The following is an 18,583-nucleotide window of genomic DNA, read 5'->3' on the forward strand; positions in this document are numbered from 1 at the left end:
AAAGAAAATGTGTAGAATAGGCTGGGTGCAGTGACCCATGCCTATAATCCCAGCATTTTAGGAGGCTAAGGTGAGAGGATTGCCTGAGCCCATGGGTTCCAGACCAGTCTGGGCAACTTGGTGAGACCTCATCTCTACAATAAATAAAAAAAAATTAACCGGGCATGGTGGCATGCATCTGTAGGTTCGACTACTTGGAAGACTTAGGAGGAAGGATGGCCTGAGCCCAGTAGGTCGAGGCTGTGGTGGCTGTGAACGTGCCACTGCACTTCGGTCTGGGCGACAGAGTGAGACCCCAACTCAAATCACAGGGGTACATGAGATCTTAATTTCTGTTAGGGAATATGGATTTTCTGCTGGGCACAGTGGCTCATGTCTGTTATCCCAGCACTTTGAGAGGAAGAGGCAAAAGAATTACTTGAACCCAGGAATTCGAGACCAGCCTGGGCAACTAGCAAGACCTTGTCTCTACAATAAATCAGAAAATTATCCAGGTGTGGTGTTGCACACCTGTAGTTCTAGCAACTTGGAAGGCTGAGGTGGAAGGATATTTTGAGCCCAGCAGTTCAAGGTTGTTGTAGCCATGAGCATGCCACTGCACTCCAGCCTGGATGACAGAGTGAGACTCCTCCCTCTCAAAAAAAAAAGGAACATGAATTTCTGCAGGCACTAGGGAAGTCCCTACAGGTACCTGAGCCATGCAGTGACGAGATAGATAGATGCTCTGGAGAGATTATTCTAGAAGCTGTGTGGAGAATGGATTGGCATGGGGGAGAGACTGGCAGCAAAGATGGGGAGAACTGTTGATGGATGAACATGCACACACATTTGCACACACGTATAGTGCTTTTGCCTTGACTCGGACCTAGATGGTTGAGTGACTGGTTCCAGCGTGGAGACAAAAACCAGGATGGTCGGATGAGTTTCCAAGAAGTTCAGCGCTTATTGCACCTGATGAATGTGGAAATGGACCAAGAATATGCCTTCAGTCTTTTTCAGGTGAGGCTTCTGGGGAAGGATTTGCAACCAAGCTACATTTCACTTGGCCAGAAGTCCCGTGACTCTAATCAGCAACACTTAATTATCAAATCTCTACTATGTGACCTAACACCATGCCACACTCAGTGGGAAGTATAGGGCATCATTCTTGCCCTTCAGTCTTGTTGGAAAGAGGAGTCATAATTCTATGAAAGGTAAATAACAATATGTTATGTTGCACCTCAAGGACCTCTCTGTCCATGGCTAGAAATTCACAGGTGCCTAGAATAATGGAAAACCCCAACTGGAATGTGAGTAAATAGGAGGAGGAATCTTCTGACCTTTTAGGAACCTTTGTGAGATTTAACTCTTTCTAATTGAAAATAGTTTCTAGTAGCAAATGCTATTGCTAAAACTTTGCTTTTTACTTACTGAAGTGATTTCTTCTATGAACACTAAATGTCAGGTGTTCTGACATTTACAGTGCAAGTCAAGGTCATAAAATTTCCCATTAAAGGGTTTATTCACTGTGCATGGTGGCTCACGCCTGTAATCCCAGCACTTTGGAAGGCCGAGGTGAGAGGATTGCCAGAGCCCAGGGGTCCAAGATCAGCCTGGGCAACTTGGTGAGACATTGTCTCTATAATAAATCAGAAAATTAGCTGGGCGTGGTGGTGTGCATCTGTGGTTCCAGCTACTTGGGAGGCTGAAGTGGAAGGATCGCCTGAGATCAGCAGGTTGAGGATACAGTGGCCGTGAGCGTGCCACTGCACTCCAGTCTAAGTGAGAGTGCGACTCGGACTCAAAAAACAAAAAGGGCTTATTCACTTTCCCCTAAACCCTCTCTTGCAGGCAGCAGACACGTCCCAGTCTGGGACTCTGGAGGGGGAAGAATTTGTACAGTTCTATAAGGCATTGACTAAGCGTGCTGAGGTGCAGGAACTATTTGAAAGCTTTTCAGCTGATGGGCAGAAGTTGACCTTGCTGGAATTCTTGGATTTCCTCACAGAGGAGCAGAAAGAAAGAGACTGCACCTCTGACCTTGCTCTGGAACTCATTGACCGCTATGAGCCTTCGGACAGTGGTAAGAGGAACCAGGTAGAGAGGCACGAGGTGTGGGGGTCAGGGGGGTCCTGAGTAGTTGTCTGCCTAACTTAGGCAAGGTTGAGTCATTCCTACCTTAGTTCTCTGCCCAGTCATCTCATTTAACCACTCCTTCCAAAGGAGAGCAGTCATTATCTACCCAGATAAGACAGGGGTCTCATCTGTAATGTTAGATCTCTCATGAGGAAGAAGATTCCATGGGTCCCTTTTCCTCCATATGCTCATGTTTCATATCCTTTGCTTTCAGGAAGTTCTTCCTGATATCAACTTTGTCCTCAGTAGAAACAGAAAACCCTTGGTCCTCTTGCTTTGGCCTCTTCTCTGGAGCAAATGATTCCTTTTGATCTGGTTCATCTTCATGGTTCCTATTTGCTGTCCCTTTAAATGCTGGTTGTCTATCCTGGGCTTTCCTCAAATTCTCCAAGTGGTTGAGTCTCTAACCCCCTGAGCCAGGAGACTAGTCATCCCCTGGCTAGGAGGAGGATGATGAGGCCAATTATTTACCTTTTAACAAGTGCAGCTAAAATATGCTCTCTTGGTTCTTAAACTTTCCTCCCCTCATCCCTTCAGCAGACTCATCTTCTGCCCCCCATTCCTTCAGAGTGTGGGGAATTTACATTAATAATACATGATTTGCAAGGCACTTTCACATTCCTCACTTCATTTATTCCTCACTACAACCTTGTAAATCAACAGCAATAATCTTTATTGGGACTTTGCTAGGAATCCCATAGTATACTATGGGATTCCATGACTTTTTGAATACAATGACATGTTGAAATGAGTTTTGTAATTAAGCTAGTTATATAAAAGAGGAAAACAGATCTAGAAAGACTCAGCGACTTGCTTAAAGCCAACAGCTAATGAGAGAAGAATTGAGATTCAAACCCATGTCACCTGGTACCTCTTTTAATAATGAGAAGCCGGGCATGATGGCTTACACCTGTAATCCCAGCACTCTGGGAGGTTGAGGTGAGAGGATTGCCTGAGCCCACAATTCGAGAACAGCCTGGGCAACTTGGTGAGACCTTGTCTCAACAATAACTGGGCATGGTGGCACACGCCTATAGTTCCAGCTACTTGGAAGGCTGAGGCGGAAGGATTGCCTGAGCCCAGCAGCCCCAGGCTACAGTGGCTGCAAGGCTGGACGACAGAGTGAGACTCTGATTCAAATAATAATAATAATAATAACAACAGCAGCAGCAGCAACCTGGAGCAAGGAAGCTGGGCATGGGAGTCAAGTTATTCCCCTCCCAGACGAGTCTCCCTGCAGCAACATTCTTCTCAGTGAGATTGCCCAGCCCAGTGATGCAGGGCATGACTCACCCCTGGCTGCCTGTGTTCAAGTCCCAGCTTCTCCATTTACCAGTTACATGACCTGGGGCAAGTGCCTAACTTCTCATGGCAGATTGTATTATATCTACCTTATCATGTTAGTGAGAGCATTAGCAAGATGCTGCATGTAATGTCCTTGGCATAGAGTGAGCACTCAATAACTGTTAGTCATCGTTGTTGTAACATAAAACCTGTGCTGAGATGGGTGAGAGCCACAGAAAGAATAACAGGGCTCTTCCCTCAACGAGAGTGTAGTCTAAGGAGATGTTGACAAACGTTCCTCAAAATATCATATGAGAGCCGGGCTCGGTGGCTCAGCCTGTAATCCCACGCCTTTGGGAGGCTGAGGTGAGTGGATTGCCTGAGCCCGCGGGTTCGAGACCCGCCTGGGCAGGCGAAACCTCATCTCTACAATTAATCAAAAAAATTAGCCGGGTGTGGTAGCGCGCGCCTGTAATTCCGGCTACTCAGAAGGCTGAGGCGGAAGGATCGCTGGAGTCCAGCATGGCGAGGCTGCGGTGGCCGGGAGCGGCCACTGCACTCCAGGCTGGGCGACAGAGTGAGACTCCAACTCAAAAACAAAACAAAACAAAAAAATATCATCTGAGAGCATTGACAGTAGGAAAAACCCTGAGGTTGTAGTGAGTGGCAGCTACTCAGCCCAAGGAAGAAAACACAGGTTTTCTTGGCCGTGTCACTAACAAGCCTTTGACTTTTATTCTCTCTGGGCCTCAGTTTCCCCATCTATAAAATTGGCCCTCTGGATATTGTGCTGTCCATTGTGATTACTGTGAGCTCCATGTGGCTGTTGAAATGAACAAAAATTGGTCGGGCCCTGTGGCTCACGCCTATAACCCCAGCACTTTGGGAGACCGAGGTGAGAGGATTGCCTGAGCCCACAGGTTCCAGACCAGCCTGGGCAACTTGGTGAGACCTCATCTCTACAATAAATCAAAAAATTAGCTGGACATGGATGTGTGCCTGTAGTTCCAGCTACTTGGAAGGCTGAGGTAGAAAGATCACCTGAGTCCAACGGGTTGAGGCTGTGGTGGCTGTGAGCATGCCCTGCATTCCAGCCTGGGCGACAGAGTGAGACTCTGACTCAAAACCAACAAACAAACAACAAATGAAATTTAAAATTCAGGTCTTCAGTCATACAATCTATATTTCAAGCACTCAGTAGCCACACGTGGCTAGAAGCTACCATATTCAGCAGAATAGAACATCTCTATCATTGTAAAAAGTTCTGTTGGACAGCATTGGATTTGAATGACCTTAATGATTTCCTTTAACACTCTCCGAGTGGAAGTGATTGAAATGATAAACACTGGGTGGGGAAAGTTTGGGATCTGGAGGCTGGGAATAGACACCATCTGATAGGCAGGACCCAGGGGCTGTAGGTGTGTTGGGCTACTCCCACTGAGAGTTTCTCACTCTAGTATTTCACGCTCCCCACCTTAGGCAAACTGCGGCATGTTTTGAGCCTGGACGGCTTCCTCAGCTACCTCTGCTCTAAGGACGGTGACATCTTCAACCCAGCCTGCCTCCCTGTCTACCAGGATATGACTCAGCCCCTGAGCCACTACTTCATCAACTCCTCTCATAACACCTACCTAGTGGGGGACCAGCTTTGTGGCCAGAGCAGCGTCGAGGGATACATACGGTGCAGTGGTGGTAGAGAAGGGGTCTAGCTAATGAGAGGGACTGTCTGTGGGAAATTGAGGGTGGCTGTCAATATATAACAGATTGAGAAGGTATGGGGGACTAGGAGCTAAGGGTCCCTGAGACATTTGGAGGAGATATTGAAGACTGGTGGGAGAATGGTAATGAAACCCTGTGGGTAATGAAACTTCTCTCTCTTTCATAGGCTATGAAATGCTCTAGGAACTCAAAGGCTCTGATAGATTTATATTGAACAAATATATAAACTGAATGTAAATGGAAGGCAGTAGAGCATAAGAGTTAAAAACACAAGCCAGGTGTTCTGGCAGGGTGCAGTGGCTCATGCCTACAATCCCAGCACTTTGGGAGGCCGAGGTGAGAGGATTGCCTGAGCCCAGGTGTTCAAGACCAGCCTGGGCAATTTGGCAAGACCTCATCTCTACAATAAATCAAAAAATTAGCCAGGCGTGGTGGCACGTGCCTGTAGTTCCAGCTACTTGGAAGGCTGAGGTGGAAGGATCATCTGAGCCCACTGGGTTGAAGCTGCAGTGGCCACAAGCATGCCACTGCACTCCAACCTGGGCGACAGAGTGAGACTCCAACTCAAAAAAAAAAAAAAAAAGGTTCTGACTGTGCATAGTGGCTCAAGCTTGTAATCCCAGCACTTTGGGAGGCCAAGGCGAGAGGATTGCCTGAATTCAGGGGTTCAAGACCAGCCTGGGCAAGTTGGTGAGACTTTGTCTCTACAATAAATAAAAAAATAAGCCTGGCATGTAGCATACGCCTGTAGTTCTAGCTACTTGGAAGGCTGAGGCAGAAGGATCACCTGAGCCCAGTAGGTCGAGGTTGCAGTGGCCGTGAACATGCCTCTGCACTCCAACTTGGGCAACAGAGTGAGACTATAACTCAAAAAACAAAACAATAAAAGACGCAGGTTCTGGAGTCAGACTATCTGAGGTCAGATCCTGGTTCCCTCACTTGGTACTCTGGGGCTAAGTATTTAACGTTTCTGTGCCTCAGTTTCCCATCTATGAAATAGGGACAATAACAGGACCTGTCCTAGCCAGGTTGTTGTGAAGATTAAATGAGCTAATCCATGTGTCAATAGCTAGTAAGGGCCGGGCTCAAGCCTATAATCCCAGCATTTTGGGAGGCTGAGGCGAGAGGATTGCCTGTACCCGTGGGTTCGAGACCAACCTGGGTGACATGATGAGACCTCGTCTCTACAATAAATCAAAAAATTAGCTCGATGTGGTAGTGCATACCTGAAGTTCCGGCTACTTGTAAGGCTGAGGTGGAAAGATCACCTGAGCTCAGCCGATCGAGGCTGCGGTGGCTGGGAGCGTGCCACTGCACTCCAGCCTGGGCTACAGAGTGAGACTCCAAATCAAAAAAAAAAAAAAAAAAAGCTAGTAAATGGTAGCTGCTTTTATAGTGATTAATCATGGATTAGATTGACTAGTTAAGATAACTTTATAATGGCAGCAACTGAACTACTAGCTTCAAAGGATTCAAGGATGAAATGGAACATATAGTTTCCACCTCAGGCAATCTAGCTGAGAAAATAAGATGCAAATTTACTGAGCGTTTGAATAAGCCAGGTGTTTTATACATATAGGATATAAAACCAGGACACCAGAAGAATCAAGAGGGAATATGTGATGGGTTGTTACAGAAGTATTGTGAGTTGGGTGGGGCGAGGCAGGGGTGGAGATCAGTGTGAGCTTGCAGCAGTGTCCCAATAGACAGAGAGGGGTTGGATAGTAAATGTTGGTGAGCGCTGTTCCTTCCAGAGTGGGGAAAGGGTTCCCTAAGTGGAGGATGAGATCTTGACCTCTCCTATTTCTGGGGGGTTTGGGGGTTCTTTCAGGGCCCTGAAGCGGGGGTGCCGCTGTGTGGAGGTGGATGTTTGGGATGGACCTAGCGGGGAACCCATTGTTTACCACGGACACACCCTGACCTCTCGCATCCTTTTCAAAGATGTCTTGGCCACAGTGGCACAGTATGCTTTCCAGGTAGTAGCTCCAGCATGAGAACACTGGTGAGGCCAGAAGGTCTGAGGGAAAAGTGACTGGCTTGGGGTCTGGGGAGGATAGAGGAGTCCAGGAGAAGAAAAAAAGGTTTTAACTGTGAAGCATCAGGCAAATACTAAAGGATTATGAATAAGTGTTGGATGTGTTACTAGTAATTAGTAGTCGTGGAGCTAACTGCTGATGGTTAGTAACTATCACTTGTAACAAGTTCTATACCCATCTGGGAGAGGGAGGATAGGAAACAGAGATAATGGTGAGTAGGGCAGGACAATAGGAACCTGGAGGTAGAAACTTGAGAGTACAATGTGAACACATAACCAGGGGAATGGCCTGATCTTCCCACTCTGAGCCTGGAAACTCAAAGGTTCCAGAGGGACCTGGATCAGTCTTGGCACAGGTAGGAGATTTGGGATCCCAAGAAATGTATATCTTTGTAGATGTGAATAGTGTGCTGGGGTGGGAGCTCAGTCCCAGCAAGGGCTTACTGAACCCTCTCATGGAGCTGGAGGAGTTTCGCAGAGTACTCATTTGAGTGAGTAAATAGCAGAGCCTAGGAAGTGAGTCTTGGAGAAGGAGGTTACAGAAATGTAGAACTCTGGATCCAGTGTCCCCTCCCTTCACCTCCAGACATCAGACTACCCAGTCATCTTGTCCTTGGAGAACCACTGCAGCTGGGAGCAGCAACAGACCATGGCACACCATCTGACCGAGATCCTGGGGGAGCAGCTGCTGAGCACCACCTTGGATGGGCTGCTGCCCACTCAGCTACCCTCACCTGAGGTAGGGATCCTGTTCTCCCAGGCTCTACCATGGCTTCCACACTCTACCATCTTGGTTCCATCTTCCATGCTCCTCTTGTTCCCTTCTTCTCTCCTCAGATGGACCATCTTGCACTTTAATAGCCTTGGAGACAACCTTAATTTTTAAAAATCGAACTGAGGGCCAGGCGTGGTGGCTCACATCTATAATTCCAGCACTTTGAGAGGCCAAGGTGAGAGGATTGTCTGAGCTCACTGGTTTGAGACCAGCCTGGGTAACTTGGTGAGACCTCATCTCTACAATAAATCAAAAAATTAGTTGGGCATGGTGGTATGTGCCTGTAATTCTGGCTACTTGGAAGGCTGAGGCAGAAGGAGCACCTGAGCCCAGCAGGTAGAGGCTGCGGTGGCTGTGAGCATACCGCTGTGCTCCAGCCTGGGCAACAGAGTGAGACTCCAACTCAATTAATTAATTAATTAATTAAAATCTAATTGAGCACGTAATTCTATTTATAGCTTCTCTAAGTTTTAAATTAACTATTTACTCTATATTTCTTTTTTCTTTTCTTTTTTTTTTTAGCCGCTGCACACAGCTAATTTTTTTATTTATTGTAGAGACAAGGGCTCACCAAGTTGGCCAGGCTGGTCTTGAAACCGTGGGCTCCCAAGGGATTATAGGTGTGAGCCACCGTGCCCGGGTATATTTATTTTTTCAGTGGAAATATCTTGATGTTTTTTCCTGACAGTTCATAATTGTTGTAGACTATACAGGCAATGTAAAGGGAAATCCCTTCTCCTAGCCAATCCTAACTTCTCCCATAATAACAGACAGTTATCAATAGATTTTTATTTTATTTTGTTTTATTTTATTTTATTTTTGGGTTGGGTCTCACTGTCGCCCAGACTGGAGTGCAGTGGCCGCTCCTGGCGACCGCAGCCTCGACCTGCTGGGCTCCGGCGATCCTTCCGCCTCAGCCTTCCAAGTAGCTGGAACTACAGGTGCACGCTACCATGCCCGGCTGATTTTTCTGATTTATTGTAGAGATGAGGTCTCGCCTGCCCAGGCGGGTCTCGAACCCACGTATCAATAGATTTTTTAAATGCTTATATAAACATATGTGCATATATATTAACATTTTATTTTATTTTATTTTATTTGAGTTGGAGTCTCACTCTGTTGCCCAGCTAGAGTGCAGAAGCACGCTCATGGCCACCGCATCCTCTACCTGCTGGGCTCAGGTGATCCTCCCACCTCAGCCTTATAAGTGAGAACATGGGATGTTTGGTTTTCTATTCCTAACTTAGCTCACTTAGGATGATGTTATCCAATTTTATCCAAGTTGCTGCAAAAGACATTATTTCATTCGTTTTGATAGATGAATAGAATTCCATAGTGTATATATACCACATTTTCTTTCTTTTTTTTTTTTAAGTTGGAGTCTCACCCTGTCACCCAGACTGGAGTGCAGTGGCACGCTCCTGGTCACCACAGTCTCGACCTGCTGGGCTCTGACGATCCTTCCACCTCAACCTTCCAGGTAGCTGGAACTACAGGTGCACGCTACCATGCCTGGCTAATTTTTTTGATTTATTGTAGAGATGAGGTCTTGCCAAGTTGCCCAGGCGGGTCTCGAACCCTCAGGCTCAGGCAATTCACTCATCTCAGCCTCACAAAGCCCGGGATTACAGGCTGAGCCACCGAGCCTGGGTTATACCACATTTTCAATATCCACTGATGGGCATTTAGGTTGATTCTGCATCTTTTTTTGTTTTTTAATTGGAGTCTTACTCTGTTGCCCAGACAGAAGTGCAGTGGCACGCTTATGACACTGCAGCCTCGTCCTGCTGGGCTCAGGTGATCCTTCCACCTCAGCCTTCCAAGTAGCTGGAAGGCATGCGCCACCATGCCCAGCTAATTTTTTATTTATTTATTGTAGAGACAAGGACATGCCAAGATGCCCAGGTTGGTCTCAAACCCCTGGACTCAGGCAATCCTCTCACCTTGGCCTCCCAAAGTGTTGGGATAACAGGCGTGAGCTACCACATCCAGCCTACAATTTCTTTCATCAGAGTTTTATAGTTCCTTGTAGAGATCTTTTACCTCCAAGGTTAAATATATTCCTAGATGATTCTCAGCTTGGTCACTACTGGTGTATAGCAGTGCTACTGATTTGTGTGTGTTGATTTTGTATCCTAAAATTTTACTGAATTCATTTATTAAACACAGGAGTCTCTTGGAGGAGTCTTTAGAATTTTCTAGGTATAAGATCATATCATCAGCATATAGAGATGGTTTGATTTCTTCTTTTCAAATTTGGATACCCTTTATTTCTTTTGCTTGCCTGAATTCTTCCAGTACTTCCGGTGCTATGTTGAATAGGAGTGGTGAAATTGGGCATACTTGCCTTGTTCCAGTTCTGAGGAAGAATGCTTTAAACTTTTTTCCATTTATGATGTCATTGGCTGTGGGTTTGTTGTATACGGTTTGTATTATTTTGAGGAATGTTCCCACTATGTCTATTTTGCTGAGGGTTTTTATCATGAAGGGATGCTGGATTTTATCAAATGCTTTTTCTGCATCTATTGAAATTATCATATGATTTTTTTTTTTTTTGAGTAGGAGTCTCACTCTGTCACCCAGGCTAGAGTGCAGCAGCACACTCAGGGTCACTGCAGCCTCCCCCTGCTGGGCTCCGGCAATCCTTCTGTCTCAGCCTTCCAAGTAGCTGGAACTATAGGCATGCACCACTATACCTGGCTAATTTATTTTTTGATTTATTGTAGAGATGAGGTCTTGCCAAGTTGCCCAGGTTGGTCTCGAGCCCTGGGCTCAGGCGGTACTCTGCTTCCACCTCCCAAGGTGCTGGGATTACAGGTGTGATCCACCACGCCCGGCACGATTTTGTTTTTTTGCTTGTTTGTTTTTGTTTTTTTGAGTTGGAGTGTCACTCTGTCACCCAGACTCGAGTGCAGCGGCACGCTCACGGCCACCACAGCCGTGACCTGCTGGGCTTTGGTGGTCCTTCCTCCTCAGCCTTCCAAGTAGTGAACTGCATATGTACACCACCACTCCCAGCTACATTTTGTTTTTGATTCTGTTTAGGTAGTGAGTCACACTGATTGACTTGCATATGTTGAACCACCTTTGTATCCCTGGGATAAAACCCACTTGGTTGTTATATAAATTGGTTTGCTAATATTATTTTGAGAATTTTTGCGTTCGTGATCACAAAGGGATATTGGTGTGTCCTTTTCTTTTTCTGGTTGTGTCTTTTACTGGCTTTGGTATCAGAGTGGTACTGGCCTCGTAGAATGAGTTAGGGAGGATTCCCACTTCTTCAATCTTGTGGAATACCTCAGTAAAACTGGTACTAATTCTTCTTTGAAGGTCTGGTAAAATTCAGCTATGATTCAACAGGTCATGGACTTTTTTGTTGTTGTTGTTGGGAGATTTCTGATTACTGTTTCAATCTCCCTACTCATTATTGTCTGTTCAGGGTTTTTCTTTTTCTTTTTTTTTTCAGGGTTTCTATTTCTTTCTTTTTTTTTTTTTTGAGTTGGAGTCTCACTCTGTCGCCCAGACTGGAGTGCAGTGGCCGCTCCCGGCCACCGCAGCCTCGACCTGCTGGGCTCCGGTGATCTTTCTGCCTCAGCCTTCCGAGTAGCCGGAATTACAGGCACGCGCTACTATGCCCAGCTGATTTTTTGATTTATTGTAGAGATGAGATCTCGCCAAGTTGCCCAGGCAGGTCTCGAACCCGCGGGCTCAGGCAATCTACTCACCTCAGCCTCCCAAGGCGCAGGATTACAGGCTGAGCCACTGAGCCCGGCTTCTATTTTTTCCTGATTCAAGGTTAGGAGGCTGTATGTTTCCAAGAATTCATCCATTTCCTCTAGATTTTCTAGGTTGTTTGCATAGAAGTCTTCATAATAATCTTGGATGATCATTGAATTTTCATCATATTACTTGTAATGTCTCCATTTTCATTTCTGATTGAGCTAATTTGAATCTTCTCTGTTTTTTTAATTAATCTAGCTAGACGAGGTACAGTGCTTTAAGCCTGTAATCCTAGCACTTTGGGAGGCTGAGGTGAGTGGATTGCCTGAGCCTGAGGGTTCAAGACTTGCCCGCAGCTTGGCGATACCTTGTCTCTACAATAAATAAAAAATTAGCCGGGTGTGGTAGTGTGCACCTGTAGTTCCAGCTACTTGGAAGGCTGAGGCAGAAGGATCACCTGAACTCAGCAGGTCAACGCTGGGGTGCCCATGAGCGTGCCACTGCACTCTGGCCTGGGTGACAGAGTGAGACTACAACTCAAAAAAAAAAAAAATTAATATAGCTAGTGTTCTATTAATTTTGTTTATCTTTTCAAAGAAACAACTTTTTGTTTCATTAATCCTTTGTAGTTTTAAAATTTCAGTTTCATTTAGTTCTGTGCGATTTTCATTATTTCTTTACTTCTGGGGTGGGGGTTGGAATCTCACTCTGTCATCCAGGCTGGAGTATAATGGCATGCTCATAACCACTGCAACCTCACCCTACTGGGTTCAGGTGATCCTTCCACCTCAGCCTTCCAAGTAGCTGGAACTACAGGTGCATGCTACCATGCCCGGCTTATTTTTTATACTTTTTTATTGTAGAGATGAGGTCTCACCAAGTTGCCCAGGCTAGTGTCGAACCCCTGAACTCAGGCAGTCCTCTCACCTTGACCTCCCAAAGTGCTGGGATATAGGCTTGACCCACTGTACTGTACTGCTGGGATATAGGCTTGACCCACGCTGATTTTCGTGATTTCTTTTCTTCTTCTAGTCTTGGGTTTGGTTTGTTTGTGTTTTTCTTGATCCTTGAGATGTGATGTTAGGTTGTTGATATGTAGTCTTTCAGTCTTATTAATGTAGGTCTTAAGTGCTATAAATTTTCCTCTGAACACAGCTTTGTCTGTGTCCTAGAGGTTCTGATAGCTTGGTTCTTTGTTGTCATTCATTTCCAGGAATATTTAAATTTCCATCTTAATTTCATCGTTGACTCAAGTGTCATTCAGGAGCAGATTGTCTAACTTCTATGTTTGTGTTTGGTTTTGCAATTTCTTCATGGAGTTAATTTCTAGTTTTATTCCACTGTGGTCTGAGAAGGTGCTTGATATGATTTAGATTTTTAAAACTTTATTGAAGCCGGGCTCAGCCTGTAATCCCGTGCCTTTGGGAGGCTGAGGTGAATGGATTGCCTGAGCCCGCAGGTTCGAGACCTGCCTGGGCAAGCGAAACCTCATCTCTACAATAAATCAAAAAATTAGCTGGGCGTGGTAGCACGCACCTGTAGTTCCAGTGACTTGGAAGGCTGAGGCACAAGGATCGCCGGAGCCCAGCAGGTGGAGGCTGTGGTGGCTGGGAGTGGCCACTGCACTCCAGTCTGGGCGACTGAGTGAGACTCCAACTCAAAAACAAAACAAAACAAAACAAAACTTTATTGAGACTTGATTTGTGGCCTATCATATGGTCTATCTTGGAGAATACTCCATGTACTGATGAGAAAAAGGTATATTCTGTAGTTTTGGGGTGGTATGTTCTGTAGTTGTCTGTTAGTTCCATTTGCTCTGGAGTCCTGTTTAACTCCAATGTTTGTTGACTTTCTGCCTTGATGATCTGTCTATTGGTGTCAGTAGAGTGTTGAAGTCTCCGACTATTATTGTATTACTGTCTATCTCTTTTTTTTAGGTCTAGTAGAATTTGTTTTGTAAAGCCAGGAGCTCTGTTGTTAGGCACACATATATTTAACATTGTTATGTCTTCTCATTGGATTGATTCCTTTTTCATTATATAATAACCATCTTTGTCTTTATTTACTGTTGTTAATTTACAGTCTGTTTCATCTGATATGAGAATGGCTACCCAAGATTATTTTTGATTTCCATTTTCATGGAATATTTCTCCCCACACCTTTCCCCTTGATTCTGTAGGAGTCTTTCTGTGTTAAGTGGGTATCTCCAAGGCAGCAGATATTTGAGTTGTGCTTTTCTAAAAATCCATTCTGCCAGGACATATCTTTTTAGTGGGACATCGAAACCATTTACATTCAGAGTGAATAATGATATGTGACTGGGCACGGGCATGGTGGATCAAGCCTGTAATCCCAGCACTTTGGGAGGCCTAGGTGAGAGGATTGCCTGAGCCTAGGTGAGAGGATTGCCTGCGGGTTCGAGACTGGCCTGGGCAACATGGTGAGACCTCGTCTCTACAATAAGTTAAAAAAAATTAGCCAGGGTGGTAGCGTGTGCCTGTATTTCCAGCTGCTTGGAAGGATTGCTGGACCCAGCAGGTTGATGCTTGGTTGGCCGTGAGCATGCCACTGCACACCAGCCTGGGTGATGGAGTGAGACTCCAACTCCAAAAAATAAATAAATGAATAAAAATGATATGTATTTGATAAGTATAATGATAAGAAATGATAAGTATCATTTATCATACTATTGTGATCTGGTTTTATTTATTTATCTATTTACTCTATTATGTTGGTATTCCATAAGACCTATGAGCTTCATGATTTCTGCCCTTTTTTTTTTCTTTTTTTTTTTTTTTGAGTCGTAGTCTCCCTCTGACACCCAGGCTGGAGTGCAGTGGCATGCTCACAGCCACCACAGCCTTGACCTGCTGGACTCAAGTGATCATTCTGCCTCAGGCTTCCAAGTAGCTGAAACTACAGGTACACCATGCCCAGCTAAGTTTTTGATTTATTGTAGATATGAGGTCCTGCCAAGTTGCCCAGGCTGATCTCAAACCCATGGGCTCAGGCAATCCTCTCACCATAGCCTCCAAAAGTGCTGGGATTATAGGCATGAGCCACTGCACCTGGTCGATTTCTGCTGCATTTTTCTCCAGGTACTTTTTTTTTTTTTTTTGGGTAGGAGTCTCACTCTGTTGCCCAGGCTGGAATGCAGTGGCTTGCTCATGGCCACTGCAACCTCGACCTACTGGGCTCAGGTGATCCTTCCACTTCAGCCTTCCAGGTAGCTGGAACTACAGGTGTGGGCCACCATGCCAGGCTAATTTGATTTATTTATTGTAGAGATGAGGTCTTGCCAGATTGTCCAGGCTGGCGGAACCCCTGGACTCAGGCAATCTTCTCACCCTCACCTTTCATGTCAACCTTGGTTCAGTATTTAGAACTCCTTTGAGTATTTCTTGTAGAGTTGGTCTAATGGTGACAAATTCCCCCAGTGTTCACTTGTCTGAGAAAGACTTCATTTCTCCTTCTATATAAAACTTAATTTTTTCAGATACAAACTCCTTGGCTGACGGTTATTCTGTCTGAGAAGATTGAAGATGGGGCCCCAATCCCTTCTGGCTTGTAGGGTTTCTTCTGCGAAGTCTGCTGTTAGTCTGATAGGTTTACCTGTGTAAGTTATTTGATGCCTCTGTCTCACGGCTCTTAAAATTCTATCCTTCACATTAACTTTACTTAACTAGATGATTATATTTCTTGGGGATTACCTTTTTGCAATGAATCTTCCAGGAGTTCTTGGGCTTCTTGTATCTGTATGCTTAAATCCGGCAAGACCAGGGACGTTTTCCTCAATTATTCCCTCAAATAGGTTTTCTAAACCTGTTGCTTTCTTTTCTTCCTCAAGAACACCTATGATTCTTAGGATTGGATGTTTTACACAATCCCACATATCTTGGAGATTTTCTTTTCTTTCTTTCTTTCTTTGTGTGTGTGTGTGTGTGTGTGTGTGTGTGTGTGTGTGTGTGAAAACAGGATTTATTGAGAGGATAGAAAAGCTCCCAGAGTGGGAGGGAACCCAAAGGGGTTGCCTCTCTGGGGTCGAAAACCTGGTGTTTATATAACCCTAAGTCCAAGCTAATTGACTAGCATTAGCTATTCTGATTGGTCAGTATTAAGGACCAATTGGCAGGAGGTAGGGGCCTAATGGTGATTGGTTGCTTTTCAATCCCAGCAGTTAGTACTTAAGCTCTAGCTTGAGCGGCTCACAGGCAGCTTGTTTACCAAGGCTGAGCCTGAGAGGCCTGCCAGAAGTTTGCTACATTGTTAACAGAGGACCCACCTGTCTGTCTGCCTAGACTTTCTCTAGCTATCTCCTATCTCATTCCCTGCTCTGGAGTAACTCTAACTGCTGTTAGGGAGTAAGGACAATGACCAGTCTGGCTACTTCCTGCTGATCATGTGCATCGTATGGGGATGGCAGCTAGGGATCCTCCGGAGGGTGATCTAAAGATTCTTGGTAGAAAGAAGCTTTCATACAAGGTTCCATCTGTGTCACCATTTGGAGTTTGATGGCCTCTAGCTTTTACAATCTTATTCTATATGCTTTTCTGGGTTAGCTGAGGCAACTTCTTCTGGACTTCAGGCTTTCATTCTAGTGTGATGGATCCACAAGTCTATTCCAGTAACCCTTCCATTGAGCCCCATGTTTGGGTGCCAAAACTGATGCAGATTTTTCGGGTCAGCCTGGGCTTCGAGAGTGTCAGCTCTAATGGGTTGGCCAGCCAAGCCTCAGAGAGGGTCATTGAAGGGCTGGTAAGCCTAGCCTCAGAAGTGTCAGTTCTAATGGGCTGGCAAGTCAAGTCCTGAGAGTGTGAAGATTCAGTGGGCAGGCAAGCCTAGCCCCCGGAGTGTTGGCTCTAATGGGCTGGCAAGCCAAGCCCTGAGAGTGTTGCTGGTTCGGTGGGCTGGCAAGCCTAGCCCCCTGGGTGTTTCAGCTTCGGAGTCTCACCTTTGGCAGCTCTCCTGGTGCACGGCTGTTCGGCTCCGATGATCTTCTGCAGCTCTTCAGGTTGCAACTCTTCATGTCACAGCTCTTAAGGGTCGAGATTCTTGTCTCATGCCTGGAAAAATGAGGGACACGGACAGCCAGAAAGTGAGAAAGCAGGATTTACTGAGAGGACAGAAAAGCTACTACAGTGGGAGGGCACCCAAAGGGGTTGCCCCTCTTGGAGATTTTCTGTCCTCTTGATTCTTTATTGTCCACTTGGATTAATTCAAAAGCCTTGTCTTCAAGTTCTGAGATCTTTTCTTCTGCTTGTTCTAGTCTACTATTAAAACTTTCTACATCATTTTGTACTTCCCTGAGTGATTCATTTATAAAATTTCAGTTTTTTGGGTTTTTTTTTTTTTTTGAGTTGGAGTCTCACTCTGTTGTCCAGGCTGGAGTGCAGTGGCATGCTCACAGCCACCACAGCCTTGACCTGCTGGGCTTAGGCGATCCTTCTGCCTCCGTCTTCCAAGTAGCTGGAACTACAAATGCATGCCACCACACCCAACTAATTTTTTTGTGATTTTTTGTAGAGACAGGGTCTCACCAAGTTGCTCAGGCTGGTCTTAACCCCCTGTGCTCAGGCAATCTTCTCGCCTTGGCCTCCCAAAGTGCTGGGATTACAGGCTGAGCCACCGTACCTGGCCAGAATTTCAGTTTTTTGTTTTTTGGAGTTTTTTTTGAGTTGGAGTCTCACTCTGTCACCCAGACTGGAGTGCTGTGGCTGCTCCCGGCCACTACAGCCTCGATCTGCTGGGCTCCGGCGATCCTTCCGCCTCAGCCTTCCAAGTAGCTGGAACTACAGGCGCGCCCTACCATGCCCAGCTAATTTTTTGATTTATTGTAGAAATGAGGTCTCGCCAAGTTGCCCAGGTGGGTCTCAAACCCGCGGGCTCAGGCAATCCACTCACCTCGGCCTCCCAAAGCGCGGGATTACAGGCTGAGCCACCGAGCCCGGCTTGGAATTTCAAAGATTTCATTTTTGTTAAGGTTCACTGTTGAAGAATTAGTATGTTTTTTTGGAGGTGTTGGAGAACTTTGTTTTCTCATATTGTCAGTTAATTTTCTGGCTCCTGCTCATTTGAGTAGACGATTTCTTCTTGGGGTTGGCAGGGAGCTGAGGTTATAGATAGCCTTGGTGTGGTGAGTTTCTCAGTTGCTATCTGTGGCAGTCCTGTGCTGGGAACTTGCACTGGCTCACAGCATCCTGGGTGGCTGCAGTGGCTTGGAAAGCAGTGCTGGCTGGGGTCTGCGATCAGGCTTTCAACGAATGTGGTGAGATGTGCTGTTCACCTCTGGCCAGAAGGTGGCGCTCGTGTGAGAAAGCCAACTGCGTTGGTGACTGTGAGGTTTCTACATAGCGAGTGCTGCCTATGGAAGTGCTCAGCCAACCAAGACAGAGGGCGGGGCTCTGGGGATCATCCAATTTCTCTACTTTGAGCCTTAGAGGGGAGTGCTGTGGGGGGGGGGGGAGAAGTAGCTCAAGCACCCCATAAGTGTGCACTCTTGGCTATCCCAGTGTGGATTAGGAGAGAGTTCCAGGCCACTGGGGTAACGCTGTTATGTAGGGCAGGCATAGAAAAGTTTACTTGGGGAGTAAGAGATTACCATGGCAACACATCCCTACCCAACTTCCTGCTTTAGCCTCAAGCTGTTTGCCTTTTGAATGTCAAAGTGCAGATGGCCTCAGGGCCTTAACTGTTCTCACAGTAGGCTGCCCCAGCCTGGAACTGTCTGCCACTGTGAACCTTACCCTTAAGGCGCATCTCCTCTCTAACTGGCTAGAAAGCAGCCACACCGTGGTTGAGTTCCTGGGATATGGCAGCTGGTGCTACACCACTCTGCATGGGTTTCAGCTGAACACAGCTGTGGGTCAGGAGGTTTCCAGCTTTGGGACTGGAGTTCCAAAAGTCTCAGGGGCCCTCCAATATGCAGCAGGAGCACA

The 18,583-nt window shown here is 46.0% G+C and overlaps 1 protein-coding gene across 1 annotated transcript in view; it reads left to right on the forward strand.

Annotated features, from left to right (window-relative positions):
- PLCD4 (phospholipase C delta 4) overlaps positions 1 to 18,583 on the forward strand; it is a 34,096-nt gene that overhangs the window by 9,308 nt on the left and 6,205 nt on the right. The window contains exons 5-9 of the mRNA XM_008058851.1: positions 870 to 999; positions 1,831 to 2,062; positions 4,879 to 5,080; positions 6,950 to 7,094; positions 7,740 to 7,892. Coding sequence (XP_008057042.1) covers positions 870 to 999; positions 1,831 to 2,062; positions 4,879 to 5,080; positions 6,950 to 7,094; positions 7,740 to 7,892 — 862 coding nt within the window. The remainder of the gene's footprint in view (positions 1 to 869; positions 1,000 to 1,830; positions 2,063 to 4,878; positions 5,081 to 6,949; positions 7,095 to 7,739; positions 7,893 to 18,583) is intronic.

This window comes from Carlito syrichta, unplaced genomic scaffold, assembly GCF_000164805.1.
Source record: "Carlito syrichta isolate Samal-C Ts95f unplaced genomic scaffold, Tarsius_syrichta-2.0.1 Scaffold303646, whole genome shotgun sequence".
In the NCBI taxonomy this organism is placed as follows: Eukaryota; Metazoa; Chordata; class Mammalia; order Primates; family Tarsiidae; genus Carlito; species Carlito syrichta.